Genomic DNA, 16058 nt, shown 5'->3' with positions numbered 1-16058 from the left:
ATCATATCATATCATATCATATCATATCATATCATATCATATCACCCTTCTGAGAACTTGAAGTCAATTCTCATCTCTCACCTCGTCCTGGGACCCTCACAACACAACAGTGTGAGCTTCTAATGCTTTTCTGTGGGCATTGTCATAAGAATGGCTCATAGTGATGCAAGTAAAACATCCCAACTGCTGGGTATACTGGCTTTGTTTTTACAGCCCACAGCACATATTTAAGAAAGGTTTTTATTGTTGTTAAATGAAGCTGTCTGACAATATTCTTGTGGTTGAACAACAACACAATTAATTTGGAGTTTAATACCTTTCATTCCCTTTTATTTCAGAGTGCAGTTCTCTTACAAGCTTTCCCCACTTGCTTTTTCAGGATAACATTGATAGGTGAGATGAGTCAGTAAATCTCCTTAAATCTCCTTCAGTCTGAAATCTTCATGTGTGATTAACAACTCTGGGACTTGGTCTGATTGAATTTTACCTCAGTAGGGCACTGAAGGTCTCATGGCCTAGACAGCACCCACAAACTGTCTGCAAGAACCAACACTGCTGTGCTGGGACCTCTGTCTCCATGAAATAAAAACATCTTTTACAAGCCTGGAGGTAGATTGCAGTGTTTGCACTGCACCTAGAAATTAGTTACAAGTTCTTTTCATGCCTTGTAAGGCTGCCTGGTTTTTTACTTTAGTTTCCTTAATGTTGTAAACTCAAGTGGAAAAGAAACTTGCCAGTGCCACTCAAGCCAACAGAAGAGATTCTGAAGATCCTTTGGAATGTAATATGGTGTTATCCTTCTGAAGTCACATTTCAAAGGAAAATCACTTTTAAAAGCTTTCCATTTATGTGCAAAGCAATAATCTTCCTTTTTAGAAGCACGCAGAAATTCTAGTAAAGTGATCCTGGAAAAATACTTGACCTTCATATTTTGTTCCTTAAACTTTCCTTTGGGACTGCAGTATGCTCTCATGAACATGGAAAAAGGCAAGTGTCAAAGGATGCCAGCAGCAGTTAAAGCTTTGCAGCAGGAATGCATCTTGTGGTTGCATTAGAAGAGATTTTTGATCAAATCCAAAATTTTCTTTTTCCCCATTAGTTGAAATGCTGGTGCAGAGCCATCATCCTTGGAGCTGTGAGGAAATTTTATTTGTGCTCGAGGTCTTTTCCAAGTTATCAGAGCAGGATCGGTGATGAAGTGCTGAGCAGGATCTGGCTGTGCTGAAGTGAAGTGGGGTCACTGGGTCCTATGAGGGTTGTGTGGTCTTCAGAACAGAACTGGGGCTGTGAAGGAATGATGCAAATAAGAAAATGGAAAAATCCACTTGAAGTTTGCCTTAAATAAGGAGACACCACTGGGGGCTCATCAGAATTTCCTGGGAAAAAAAGTTACAGCTCAAGGTGCCTTGTTCAAGAGATGTATGTTGGGAAGTTTCATTTGTCAAATTGAGGAAGAAATCAGTTTATTCTCTTTAGGAAACTGTTTGATAAGTCTGAGGTGGGTTCCTAGTTAATGAATATTAAATGAATGCTGGAAATAAAGTAGATGTTTTTAACAGTAGGCAGTTTTCTTTAATCCATGATAAATGTTGCAGTCTTAAATATTGCATTATAGGGTAGAACACACTTAAACATGAAAAAAGCTGTAGTTGTCCAAGTGGATTTGCCAGCTGGGAGAAGTGGACCATGAACAAACTGCTTTCCTTGACATTGTTTTCTCTTTCTGAGAACCTGTCTTGAACTTGTGGAAGATGTCAGCAGCTCTTCAGTGTCTAAGGGTGTAAACTGACCAAAGGTTTTTTATCTAAGAACTTCCACAGAATTTCTTTTCTATGTTTGGCTCAGAAATTTCCAATCTGATGTTCTGATGTGATTTTAATTTTTTTTTTGTGTTATATGAATCCCTTTGGTCAGGTTTACCTGTAGGTGAGTGTGTACATGTGCACATAGTTCTATAATAATGCTAAAACAAAATCTGCCCTTTTTCCAACTCTCCAGGGAAACCATCTGGAATCACCGAGTCAGGTTCCTTGAGGACAGAGTCCTGAGCTCCTGGACATCATTCACCATTTGGAATGCTGGCAAGCAAGGCAAGAAGCTCTACAGAAGCTTGTCACCAGCTAATCAGAAAAAGGTGAGCTGGAAAGTGACATTTGTACAAACCCACTTCTTCTTCATATTCTTTTAATCTAACCCAGCAAATTCTCATAAGATATTTTGTCCCCAAAGTACAAGGTTGATAGTTAATATAAATTTAGGCAATTCTCAATGTTCTGTGTGATGTATTTCTTCTTTTAAAATGCCATGATATTTTATTTAGAGCTTATGGTGAGCAGGGAGAGCAAGAAAAGCACCATGTCCCTGCTAAGCACAGCAGTAGGTGAGACACAGCTGTAGTAGGCAGGTACTCAGGTGAGTAGAGAGCTCTTTATTCGGGTTGTGAACTCTTTATTTGGGTGCTGAACTGCCTTGTCCAGGGTCATCCACACCTGTGTAATATTTGCCCAGTTCCAAAGGGGATACTGGGCACGTCCCTGATCATTGAATCCCTTTGGAAAGGGACTGACTGCCATACAGGATTTGATTGCCAAAAAAAAAGGGTTTGGTGTGAGCTGAAAGGGTGAGCAGAAACTGCTGGACATGGCTGTCCCATTCACAGTCAGCTGAAAATGCTGGGATTTGGCAGTGGCAGATATTTCTCAGGATAGATTTGTCCAAGAGTCTAAATACCTTATTTTTATAGCATTTTCTTGTGTGCAATAACTTTGTGTTAGATAAAGGCTTTAGGGCTAATGTCAAATGGCTGTTTCTTATAAAGAGCCACAGAACATTCATTTTATTGCTGCATGTGTTTTTCTTTTCTTAAGAATATGGATGGGAAGACAAAATGACAAATACATATAAAAACCTGATTAATGTTGTGGCCCTCAGACCACACACACATAAAAAAAATAGAAGACATTTGTATACACACAGTTAGAATTACTGAATAGGCATGGGAGTAAATGTACAAAGCAAAAACTGAACTGAATTTCCTGTTTGATATTCCAGTGCCAATCCAGTGCCATCCCTCAGTCATTGCCATCATGTGGCAGTGGGTGAGATGGATGAAAAGATTTTAAATTACTCAGTTGCTTTATTCAGAAAGGACAGACCTGTCCATTAAATATGATTTTTTATCTCTTGATTTATTATGACAGTTATATTCTGTATATTATTTCATTATTATATATAATAATCATAATAACAATTATCTTATATTTATATATATTAAAATCTAAAAAAGTATAAAGCCAACTAAAATTAAGTTTAGACAGAATATAGCTCTCTAAAGCTATATATATATATATATATATATATATGTATATAAGTTTAGGCTTCTGAGATTTCACCTATGCTTTGTTTGTCTGCATACTTTTATTGAGGTGCAGAATTTCACCACATGTCCTGACTGACTCTGGCTGCACTGTGGAGTCTCTGCAGGGTTGTTTTCTCAATTGGCACCAAGTACCTGCAGAAAATTTGGGATACAAACTCCTAGGATAAAAAAAAAGACCTCAGAAAAACCCTCCTACATAGATCTTGTATTATTTTTTAATTTTGAAACAAACCTGGACTGTACTAAATCCTCAGGAAGAGAATTAAATAATTTGAACTGTCAGGCTTAGGGTGTGTAAGAAAACATCTTTTTCAAGAAGAAAATAATGTTTCTAGTATTTTTAGAACCTGGTAAACAAAGCAATTGCATTTCTTCTGCTGACAGGGTCTTTGTGGGATGTTGAAAAGCCCAGCTCTGCCCCGTGCCAAAGAGAATTGTTTCTTAGAAAACAAAATTCAGGCAATTCCAGGAAGCAGCAGTCTGTCTATGTTCATACTCACTAACAAATTATTACTTTAGTTTGTTTGGGAAACAGTGTGAATGTGAGCTGTGGTTATGTTAAAAGAGAAAAGGACACCTCAGCAATTCTCCTTTTCCCTCAGCCATCTGTATACTGAATATTAAATGATGCTTTGTCTCCCAAGGAGTCAGGCAAAAATCCAAGGCTCAGGATTTTTGCTAAACAGCAACACACGAAAAAAATTATTCCACTAGTAGGTTTTTTTATGAATTAATTACCATGATCTCAGTATTCTTAGGGAAATTCTGCTTCCTGGCTGTCCCCTTCTTGATTCACACTGCTGACAGTGGTTCAGTATTAGCATTTCTGCAAGAATGAAGTCAAACAGGCCTTTTTTTGTTTAAAACACATCCGTTGTGTCTATAATTTGCAGCTGAAGATGGAAACCAAATGTTTTTTGGGATGCTCCATGTGCCTGGAGGGTTTCTGAGCTGTCTTGTCTGCTCTTTTATTCTCCATCAGACTTCAGCTAAAAGGAGAACTTGAGCATTAACATCTCGTGTCATTTCCGATGGCTGAAATTAGAGTTCCAGTGGCTCATGGAAAAGCAGGGGAAAGGCCCAAATAAGCATCAGCTCATTAGTGGGCTGGAAACAGTGCTTGTACACAGCCAGGCCATGCCATTCCTCTGTGACAACAGAAAAAGTCTTTTGAAGGCCCTTTTCCCTGGCTCATCGACATTTAAAATCATCCATTGGGTTCCCTCTGCCTTTTTCCAAGGGCAGCATCACCAAACCTTGTGTTGCAGCTCTGATCCTTCAGCTCATCCCCACAGCCAAGAAATGTTCAAATTTTGCAGCATTTTAACCATTCTGAAAGTGTGTGAGTGGCACTGTCAGGGTCTGGAGTGGGGACATGGAAATCAAAGAAAAATGAATAAAGGGATAATAATGTTGCACCCACCTCTACAGTGGAATGGCAGTGTGAAAGCAAGTTAAAAGCCTCCAGAACAAGGAAAGAGATGAAATTTGAAAGTTTCACTTAAATCCAGGTTTAAAACATCCTAAAATGACATGGGGTAAATCAAGGCTTCATTTTGGGCTGTAGTGAACGCTTCTCGGCCAGGAAAACTCCCTGTTGTTTCCATGTGGGAGGAAGTGCTGTTTGCAAGCTCTGTTTTGCCAGCACAGAGCTGTGCACACCCAAAAGGTGCCTGGCACCACTCAGATTTCCTCTGCAGGGATGAGTCTCTGGCAGTGAGGTCCCACCCCTATGAAGGCAGGTGTGTGTTGTACATAACAAGGGAAATGTTTTATATCCAGTGTTTAGCAGCTGATTTTGCATGTTGGATTCTGGTGTTAAAATTCTCCATTGATTTTGTTGTGGGTATGTGCAAAAAAGGGGAAGCTGCTGCTGTTTTCAGTGGAATGGTGTCTAAATGGAATAATGAAATTCATTCTTGGGATTTAAGGATACCCTCAGCTTCTGTCTCTGTAGTGCCAAAGAGGTGAAATAAAAGCAGCTCCTGGTACAGAAAATCAGAAAATCCCTCAGATTGTGGCTGGTGCTTGCTGGTTCCATGGCGTGGCAGAAGCTGTTCATGCCCCTGTGTCTCTTGTCCTGTTTTTTCATTAGCTCTATCTATGTGAACTTGCATTGTAATGCTTTCAGTTGCTTTGTTTTGACATGAGTGGCCAAAACTGGTTTTGCTTTTGCAGAGATGTATATTAACATGCTCCTGAGGCTTTCTAGAAGCTTCAATGAAAGAATTATAAATAGAAGAATTAGCAGGGTTCACTAGAAGTTTAAAACAGATGGGAGATTGCACGAGATGGGGAGGGAATGCAGCAGAGAAGATCTCAGTAGGATTTTGCAGGTTGTCTCTGGATTTTGCTCAGTAGGATTTTGCAGGTTGTGTCTTTGGAGGTGACTCTGAGACACCAGCTGATGTTGGGAGGAAGGAGAAGTCCCAGTGTGCAGGTGACCATTTATTGGAAGGGTTTTCCAGTTTTCTGTCAAGTTCCACTCAGTTATTCACTCTCCCATGTGGAACTTGCCTCTCATGTCCTTCCAGACCTGAGAATGTGCTGATTTCAGGTTGTTGCTTTCTGTGAATGGCTGTTACAGACCACAGGTGAAAACAAAATCCTGTGAAGATCATCCACCATAAAAGGACATCATTAGGGTGATGAAACCTTTCAGTTTTTCCATGATGAAATCTGAGTGGAATGGGAAGTGTGAGCAAACACTGTCTGCAGTACCCAACCAGTCACACAGGAAAAAACAATTAAATTGTTGTGCAATCCCAGCAGAGCTCCAGCAGGCAGGTACTCCCAGCTGCACCCCAGGGCTCCCTTCTGTCGCTGCTGCTCCTGCTGGGACCTGAGGAGGATCTGCTGCCTTTAATCTCCTTTCCCCAGGGAGGTCTGATAGCCCCAGCCTGGCCCTGCTGAGCCCCTGTGTTTATTAGGAAGAGCAGCCAGAAAAGGGCTTTTATCTTCCTCAAACGTGTCATCCCCTAGCAGAGGTTGTTTCTGAGTTGGTATCTTATCTTTTGAGCAATGTAAACTTTCTATTTGGAGGGAGAAGGCAATTTCTCCTTTTCCCCTTACACCGCTGTTAGTGGAAGTTGCAGTCCATATTTATAAAAATTACTTACAGTAGTTCCTTAGCTTGTCTGTAGCAGAGACCCAGCTCCTCCAGTTTTGAGCTGAGAGAATTAGCAGTGTTCTTTCCTTTGGAATTTTTGTAATTGTGCAGATTTTTATACATGTTTAAAACAAAAACATGTAATAATTCATATATTTTAGCAACACTGAAGCGTGATCTGAGGACTCAGTGTGTCATACTGCCAAAGAGTAATTTTGCTAAAAGGAGAGGCTGGAAAAAAGCAACTTGAGACTCCTTTATGGCTTTATAATTCATGATTTCTCATAGGGAGACAGGAGTTCATGTGTGGATATGTTCTTCATAAAAGCTACAAGAAAGAAGGCCATTAATGCAGGAAAATAAATAGGTGTCTCTGGGTTTATCTTGATAGTGTATAAAGTAAATAACTCCCATAAGCCTGATGCCCTGGCTTCTCCTTATAGGATAAACAACTGTGCCTAAGTCCTGTATTTAGACTCCAAACACAGCTTTGCTTTATTTGGAAAATAAATAGTGTGTGTCAGAAAAAGAGTTGCCTTACATTTTGGCCACCCACATGGTGTGCAGGCTGCAGAAAAATCACCCATTCAGGTCTGACCTGTTTTTTACTACTGTAAATACCAGGTCTAAGCTGCCTGAGCCCATTGGGAATTATACAGGGAAATACCTCAGTGATAACAAAAAGGGAAATTTGTCACAGACTCATCTGTGTTCTTTTTTTCACTGAGGGGTTTGTGGGGGGTGTTCTGGGGGCTGGGAAAGAGCAGAGTTTTCTACACCCAGAAATTGGAGTGATGGAGTGAGAGGGAGAGCTGGAATTAATGGCAATTTAGTGATACAAGGAGTGTCTTTGGAGAGAGACTGTTTGCAAGGGGATGTAGTGACAGGACAAGGAGAAATGGTTTTAAACTGACAGAGATTGAGATTAGATATTGGGAAGAAATTGATTCCTGCTGAGAAGTCCAGGCACCACTCAGGGGTTTCTGTTAACTGGGTTAATAACACACTGAGGGTGAAGAGTGAGACTTTCCAGCACAGATCTTGCAGCTGAATTCTCAGTTAGTGACAGAGAAATGTAAATAGAACTTCACCTTGTGTCATAAGTTTTGGTGGTTTATTTTGGTTTTTATTATCTATAAGAGCACAATCAGCTCCAAAAATAACTTCATTTATTGGACAGTAAATCAACATATTGTACTTTGTTCCTAGAACTCTCTTGGGTTGACATTGAAGGCATATCTTGCTAAATATTGTTTAATATGATCACAGCTTCCAGGACAGTAAAACACAAATGGTTTAACTGAGATTTGCTGAATATTAGTGAATTTTAAAGCGCAGAATGAAGAGAATACAGCTAGGGAACTCTTCTCTTCTCTTCTCTTCTCTTCTCTTCTCTTCTCTTCTCTTCTCTTCCCTTCTCTTCCCTTCCCTTCCCTTCCCTTCCCTTCCCTTCCCTTCCCTTCCCTTCCCTTCCCTTCCCTTCCCTTCCCTTCCCTTCCCTTCCCTTCCCTTCCCTTCCCTTCCCTTCCCTTCCCTTCCCTTCCCTTCCCTTCCCTTCCCTTCCCTTCCCTTCCCTTCCCTTCCCTTCCCTTCCCTTCCCTTCCCTTCCCTTCCCTTCCCCTTTTCTCTTCCCACAGTGACTCGTACTGGTTCCCTTCATTTACACACACATTTATAAATCTCTGTGTGTGCACACATCCACACCACCTGATTTTGCAGCTACCCCAAAGCATTGCAGTGGGCATGGAAATGGGTTCAGGGATGTAAAGTGGATTAATCTGTGAGGGAGCTGCTTGTGTGTTTCCATCTAACCCAGCTGCACCAGCACAAACACCTTGTACAATCTCCAGCACCTTCCTGAATTCCCTCCTTCCCTTTATTCCCATTCCAGTGCTGACACAGGGTTCATGTCCTTCGTGCAATCCCAAAGCAAATTCTGGGTGTGCCCTTGATGTGATTCCTCACTCACTCGGCCCCAGAGTGCAAATTCCATACTTCCTTAATGTTCTGTTCTTGTTTTGGTGCCTGTTTTGTCTTCTCCAGGTCTCCCTGTGTCTCTCTAAGGGGTTCCAAGGACTGTCCCTGCCCAGTTTATCCCCTCATTTCCCTCACTGCTTTGGACACTGGTGCTTTGCAGCCTTATTTGCAGTCCCTTGATAGTTTTGTTTGCATTCTCTTGCCATTGATGTTTAATGAAGGAAGTGATATGGTATTAGAAAAACCCTCTACAAACAGAATGAGGTCACTTTAGGTAAAAGAAAACCATCTAAATCACAGGAAGAAAATGTGTGAGAGAGATTTTAGACACGGAAAGCCAGCCAGCCTTTTCAACCTTCTCTAACTTAATAAATTAATAAACAGCTGTTTGGCTTTTCAGATTTTCTCAGCAGTAAGTGTTGTTAATCAATTTTTAATGCAGCAATTAAAAAGATATGAAACCTGCTATCCAGCTTTCACCAGAATAATTGATTTCTGTATGACCTTAACTATCTCAACTGTTCTGCTTCAGCATAAGAGCTCCATGTAGATAATATGAATAGATCCAACGGAAGTCAGAAGAAAACATAGCCATGTTTATTTTAAAATGTCTTCCAAAATGTTCCTGGCAACCTAGTGACTCTCAAAAATAAGGCCACTGTGTATTTTAGATGGCAGACATTTATTCTGCCTGCATATTTATGAGGAATGCAAATAAAAACCCATCTGAAATATCTGGCACCTAGGGCTGCAAATAATGCTTTCATAACTCCAGTAAGAATAAGCAAAGTGAAGCAGTAATTATTTGTGTTTAAACATCAGATCTGCTGGGCTTTTCAGTTGAAATTTAAGTCCATAACCATAGGAATTCCCAGATTTGGTGTGCTGTGCCCTGGAATTGAGGCACCCAGAGCAGTGGTGCTGAGGTGTCTGGGGCACATCCCATGCTTGGGGGGCACAGGAAGAGAGAGGCTCTTATTGCATCTCATCCTAGGCTCTAGTGGAAGTGCCAAGATGAGCAAACTGATCTCTGGGATGAGTTTACTCCCTGAGGATGGGGTTGGTGCTGTTCCCTTATGCAGCCAGTGACTTGGATCAGAACGTGCTCATAGACACCTGCAGAATTTTCTCCACTCCTTGAGACAGACCCAGACAGGATTTAATCAGGGTTTAAGCTCCAAAGGAGGCCCAGGGTGCTTTGTCCTACTCCTGTGGCCATCCCATGCCTCAGCTCTGCTCACAGATACATTACAGGTGAAATGGGGTTACTGAAACATTCTGCTGCTGTTTTCCAGGTAACTGCATTTTGTGATGTTGATGAAAAGAAAATAACAAAAGGATTCTACACCTATGAGGAGTCTGAGGTGAGTTATAGGCACTCTTGCATTCTTTATTGTGATCTAGATGTGTCCTGAGGAATGTGATGAAGGAATTTGTCACTGATCTTGTAGTTGTGCAGCTCATTTTGGTGGAGAGGCAGTGACAAAACATTGGAGGGCTGGGAATGGACATTGGAATGCAAACTGGAGCCAGGACTGTCAGCTTCACACTCAGTGAAGTCAGTTTAGAAAGACAAAAATGCTTATTCGGAAAGGATCCTGATGATGGGGTAAAACAGTCTTCACTGACAGGTGTGTCTTCTAAATGGGAGTGGAATTTGGTTTATGAAGGAACCCTCAAAATTGAAAATTTTCCAACTAATTATCTTGTGAATCAAATTACCCTGATGGGAGTGAGACTGAGGGAAGGAGGGACAGGAGGGCCCCTCCTCAGGTACAGCATGGAGGAACTGTACAATTCCATACTGGGAAAACACTGAGTGTTTGAGCTGCATGGAAGCAATTGGGATCAGCATTTCAGCCTGGAATTCTGAGGACTCGCTGCCCAGCAGCTCAGTAACACTGTCAGTGTGACTGACACAAATCCTGGGCATTGGTCTTCCTAAAACAAGCCCATTTTCTCAGATCAGATGCAAAGATTGTACTGCAGCTGTTGGGAATCCTTACAAAATCCTGCAGCTTGGATCTGTGCTGAACCCAGTTGAGCTTTAGCCCTTTAACAGCTCCCAGCAGGAGGGAGGGATCCTCCTCTGGCTCTGCCCTTGTGCCTGCTCTGATGCTGTCTGAGGGCACAGGAATGGATGCAGTTCACTGAAATGGCAAAAAATTAACCAAAAAAAGAGGAACAGTTTGTTATGGGGCAAGCCGTTGAAGCTGCACACATTGCCCATCAGGTCAAAGAGGGAATTGTTTAAGAAAGGGCTGGAAGTAGAATTTGGAGGTGAGGAGGAAGCAGTGGAGCAGTGAGAGCTGCTCCTCTTGGGAGCAGAAATTCAGATTTGGTGTAACTTCACACAACTGCACTGAAACACAGGTAGAGAATGAGCAAGCTCTCTTCAACATCACAGCTCAAAACATTTTTCCCCCATTTTGAGTTTAGCAGCTCCTAAAACCAAGCTGGCAAGTAACCTGAGTGCTTCTGTACCCCTTCCTCCTGCAGGAGAGACCAAAACCAAAAATTCCTGTGTGTCACTTCAGGGATGCAACTCCACCCTTTGTGATCTGTGTGAAGCTGGTGAGTCCCACCCTTGGCTTCACCTGCAGGAGCAGCATTTGCTCCTCAGGAAAATGAGTTTCTATTCACTCTAAGTGCCTTTTCCCAGAAGCTTTTGTTCTACTGAATGGCTTTTTTTATCACACTGATTGTGCAGGATATTTTAGGATTTAAATCAGCAGTCTTGGGTAAAATTTAGAAAAGGGACAGCTTCTGTGAAGGGGCTGGATCTGTTGTACTTCTTTCCCCAGTACCAAATACACCCCAATGAGCACATGCACTCACCTTCCTTTGGGCCAAGAATTTGGAGCCCCATGTATGGCAAAAATCAGATCTTAAAAAGCATTTTGTTTGGCCCTGCCAGTTCGGAGGCATCTTCTGTATCTGACTGTGGTAACTTATTTCAACTGGTTTAATTGTCCTGATACTATAATTAGAGGATAACCAGCAGTTCTTCTGCTGTTGTAACACAGATTTAAAATAGCAAATACATTGCAGTGGTAAAAAAACAACAAAAACCCTTTTGACAGCAACTAAAACCTGCAGCTCCACACAACACTGACATTGCAATGCTGGGCTGATCTCTTCAGGGATGGATCAGCTGGATCTCCTCTCCTCTGGTACAGCCTGATTTAACTTGGCACTCCCAACCTCCTGATCAGCTCTGGGCTTAGAACTTGGGCTGTAAAGCCAGACTGGGAGTGCCTTGGGCCATTTTCCTTTACTGCTGCTTGATAAACTCTTGGATTAGCAAAGAATATTACAACTAATTTAATTTTTCATACTGCATATAACAGTGGGTGGAAGTCCCCAGACAAAACATCTGTGCAACCTGTTCTGAAGCACATTTAATCTGTGAAGCCCTTACAATGAGACTATTATACAACATCTTGTCTGCAAACTCTGCTCTCTGACTGCAGTTGGGATTTCAGTCTATTTTTCCCCTCATGGCCACTGAGCATTTTTTGCTTGCTTATTCTTCACCAGCCAAAGTTCATCATCATTTTCTGAAGATGGAAGTGTGCTTTAAGGGGCTTTATTGGCTTTTATTTTGCTGTTCAAGGTAGGGGATTATTTTTCCTTTTGATACAGACAAAACCTGCATGTTCCTTTGCAGCTCTGAGGGCGATTTTGGAGATTAGATGTGTTTATTAAGTGGGCTGTTTACAAGAAGTGACTCTCTTGGCCATGTACTTGGAGCAGCATTGGCTCATTTATTTTTTCAGGCAGTTCCTCCCTTGTGAGCACTGGCATGGCTTTGGTACCAGAGCAAATCCTTCTGCAAGAAGCAGGCATCCTCTGATCTTTGCTCATTTTACAATGGCTTCACAGGCAGCTGGGGCTGGAATTCTGCTCTCTGTGTGTGAGTTTTTGCTGAAGAGAATCAAAGTGTGGCTTTAGCTGCTCAGGGCCACTTCACCCAAGGGTTTGTGCTCCCTGTTTGCTCTTGCTTGGAGGTAAAAGCAAAATGCTTGGAAATGCTGCTTTGTGCCCTGCCTTGGCTTGGATTCCAACGGCTGGAAATGAAAGGGATTTTTATTTTTCTGTCACAGCAATTAAAGTAGTTTGATTGTATAAAGTTTTCAGAAAATTTGTAGTTAAATCTCTTATTGTACAGCCCTGCCTGGCTTTTCCTGTGCTTTGTGAATGAAAGATTTGTCTTTAACTCTCCCACTTAATTTAGCATCTGGACTCGTGGTTTTTTTAAACCCTCTATAAAGCAGGTTATTTTTTTTCCACTCCTTCAGTTCCAGTTGGATTCCCTTTCTGTAACTTCCCATCTTAAACATTCACAGTTAAAACTTCACTCTTGCTGTTCTGGGCCAACCACACAAACATTAATTTTTTGGGGGACTTTTTTTGGTGACATTCCTTAAGAGCAGTAATTCAGGATTGCAGGAAGTGCCCAGGAATGCTGAATTTGCCCTGTTTTCTTAATGACATCACTGAGGTTGCTCAAGGACCAAATGTAGCCAGTTCCTGTCCTGAAAACATGACTGGGGCTCAAAAGGAAACACCTTTAACTCTGCAGAGTACTTCATCTGCTTGATGAAGGGCTTGTTTTATCAGTCAACCTAATCAGTGCTCAGAATCCACCCAAACCCCTTGTTTTGTCCATTTTCTGTCAAAGTCAGAGTTGGCAAACACCAGAGCAGAGCTGGGCTGAGCAGCCTTTGTGTGCCCCAGAGCAGCACTGCAGAGGGAGGAGCTGTCTGATATCCCAACACTGATTAGAACACTACATTTTCAAAATCCCCTGAATTTTTCAATAGAAACTTTCCTGAGCCGTGGTTTATTTGTTTAGTTCTGCAAATGGGACTTTCTTCTGTGGCTTAAAGAATCAGTGACCCCAACCTGCTACAGCCTGAAATGAGTTTGAGCTCATTTTCTTCTTCTTCCCCCACAGGACATGACAGGTGGAGCCTTTGAAACAAACCTGGCCACGCTGAACCTGAAGGAAGGGAAGGATTATTATCACTTTAACTAAAGCAAGGTGAGGCAGTGCTGCTCTCTGTGTGTCTGGGTGCAGGAAAACCAAATTCTTCAGGGATTTAGAACTTTTTAGTCATTTGGGATTTGTTAATTTAATCTTTGGGCTGAGTAACCCCTTTGTAAGGGAGGTCACATTTACACCAGGGTCATTCTGTGTGCATTACTTTTTACTGTGCACATTAGTAGTTATTACTGGGGTTTTTTTACTGTGTGCATTACTACTTTTATTGTTGCATATCACTCAGTTTGCTGGTAAATTGTGATTAACAGTCAGTGAGCTCCACTAATTCCAACTCCCAGTCCAGCTTGCAGGAATCCTTAAGAAGTATTGAATAATCTCATTTATAGTTACTTTCTTCAAAACCAGAGTCTGAGCCAGCCAGGTTGGAAGTGAACACCTGCACAGAGAAGCTGGCTTGGTTTTAGCTTCTCTGCCTGTATTTTTCCTTCCTTTCACATTTGTAGAGATGTGTCTATACACACACAGCCACTGTTCTACTGCTGGCACTTAATTACAGCCATAAAATAACAGTGTAATTACAATAGAATGTGGCCTCCCATCACATTGAGCTCACTAAAGATCAACTTCAGAGTGATTTCATTTTGTAGGGGGTAAGAAATGAGCTGGAGTCCTGGCAGTCTGGTGTCTCCTGGAGCTGCTTGAAGAACTGCCTCACCTTCTTCAAAACTGAGTTTACCACAAAAACAGTTTGTCTGAATTAGTTACATAAAGAGCTGTTAAGCTCTTTATTTATTTAAAGCTGTTTATTTGCTTATTTGTTAAGAGAGGCTTTGACATCAGCTGAAGTGAAACCTGGGTTTTTTTGGTTAACTATGACATAGGAATAACAGACTTTTCCACAGGGACACTTGGTGCTCAGGATGATTTCAGTATCACTGAGTGTTGCCATTCTCACCTCTGAAAAATCAATCTTGAAGAGATCAGTGCAGCAGGTCAGGTTTAATTCTTGCTGTGTGTACAAGCACAGGCTCCATTCAGGGAGGTACAAAACCCTGACACCAAACCAGACAGCTCAGAGCATGACAAGAACCTGCCAGACAGCAACATTAAAAACTGAAAACAAGGAATTTTTGTCTTCTTGCTGTGGCACAGGGGTGCTTTCAGGCAGGCTCAGGTGTCAGGATGGTCAGGATGTCACAGCTCAGCCTCTTCCCACCTGGAACCACTGAGCAGCTCCAGGACAGCCCAGCAGCAGGACCTGCTCTCCTCATGCTGAACTCTGCAGGGAAAAAGGGAAAGGGAAAGGGAAAGGGAAAGGAAAAGGAAAAGGAAAAGGAAAAGGAAAAGGAAAAGGAAAAGGAAAAAGGAAAAGGAAGGGGAAGAGGAAGAGTCACTTGGAGCAAGCAGCCCCCCTGCTCCCCCCACCCAACACCTTCACCTTGGAATTCCCAGTGAGGGGGGAATTTTGGGTTGCAGGTGGGAGATTTTGGGGAGTTTTACACTCAGAACAAACTCCCAACTCCCTGCTTTTCCTGGGAACTGGAGAACTTTGTTTTTTCCAGAAAACAAGGGGAAAGAAAACCCCAACCACCTGCTTTTCCTGGGAATTTGAGGGGGAAACCCCTGTTTTTAACAGGAATTGAGGAAAACCCCCCCAAACTCCCCATTTTTCCTGGGAATTTGGGAGATCCCTCCCTCCAAACCCCCCCACATTTTCCCTGGGCAGGATTTGGGATCCCAGATTTACCCCCAGACTCAAGACCATCCCAAATCCATCCTGGGGGGCTTTGGGCACAACAGGGAGGAGGTAAAATCCCCCCTATCCCTCCCATTCTCAATTTTTCTGGAGGGAAATTTGGAATTTTGAGCCATTTTTTGGGGGGAACTGCCACTCCCTGTGGCATTGCTGTCCTGGCATTTCCCAGCTCTGTAACTAACTAACCCAAATAGAAAAGAAAATATAAAGCTGTAATATTCAGTCCTTTTAACCCCATGGTTTGAAGTCCCTCCAGCAAATTTCATTTGTACAAAATTGAAAGGAGTAGAAAGTATTGATTTCAGCTGAAGCCAACTTCATTCTCCTTTTTATCCTGCCATATCTCCCTCGGAGATACTTGGATTTAGATGTATTTAGATATTTCTTATTATTTTAGATATAATAAATAATAGAATATCTAAAATAATAAAATATTTTTATTATTTTACAATTTTAGATATTTTTAGATATTGTTATTTCTTAATATTTTATATATTTCTTATTATTTTGTTTATCCTAGAGACAGCTCTCTCCTAAAGTATCAGTCTTCTCTAAGCTTTCAAAAATTAAGGATTAACACAAGGAGTTTTTTGAGATCAGAGAGTTTATCTTGTAAGATCTCTTATTTTGAGCATAACTTTTTTATTACTTAATTTTAAAACTTTCAAAAGCAAGACTCAGGTCAGTTTTTGTTCTAAAAACAACTCCTTGCTGGGCAGGAGGTTCAGACTCTTATTTCCCAGAATTACAAAAATGTTAGCTGAGGTTTCTTAAAATTGTACTAGAAGCAGATGGTAAAAACTGGAAAATGAGTGAAGACACTGCTATG

At 41.6% G+C, this 16058-nt stretch overlaps 2 protein-coding genes across 7 annotated transcripts in view; one reads left to right on the top strand and one right to left on the bottom strand.

The window, feature by feature from the left end:
• The window catches only part of B3GNTL1 (UDP-GlcNAc:betaGal beta-1,3-N-acetylglucosaminyltransferase like 1), a 105882-nt gene that overhangs the window by 89266 nt on the left and 558 nt on the right, over positions 1 to 16058 (top strand). For 3 of the 6 annotated variants that reach the window (XM_005494481.4, XM_074555259.1, XM_074555260.1), the window contains 4 exons: positions 1999 to 2134; positions 9761 to 9829; positions 10965 to 11039; positions 13426 to 13512. In XM_005494481.4, coding sequence (XP_005494538.3) covers positions 1999 to 2134; positions 9761 to 9829; positions 10965 to 11039; positions 13426 to 13506 — 361 coding nt within the window. In that variant the 3' untranslated portion in view covers positions 13507 to 13512. Of the gene's footprint in view, positions 1 to 1998; positions 2135 to 9760; positions 9830 to 10964; positions 11040 to 13425; positions 14784 to 16058 lie in introns of those variants that run through there. The other 3 variants (XM_026797677.2, XM_026797678.2, XM_074555258.1) reach the window with 3 other exon arrangements.
• TBCD (tubulin folding cofactor D) overlaps positions 14454 to 16058 on the bottom strand; it is a 119883-nt gene continuing 118278 nt past the window's right edge. Inside the window, exon 40 of the mRNA XM_074555257.1 lies at positions 14454 to 14752. Coding sequence (XP_074411358.1) covers positions 14741 to 14752 — 12 coding nt within the window. The 3' untranslated portion in view covers positions 14454 to 14740. The remainder of the gene's footprint in view (positions 14753 to 16058) is intronic.

This window comes from Zonotrichia albicollis, chromosome 19 (assembly GCF_047830755.1).
Source record: "Zonotrichia albicollis isolate bZonAlb1 chromosome 19, bZonAlb1.hap1, whole genome shotgun sequence".
Classification (NCBI taxonomy): Eukaryota; Metazoa; Chordata; class Aves; order Passeriformes; family Passerellidae; genus Zonotrichia; species Zonotrichia albicollis.
Note: the sequence above shows the minus strand (reverse complement) of the source record. Positions and strands in the feature narration are given on the sequence as shown.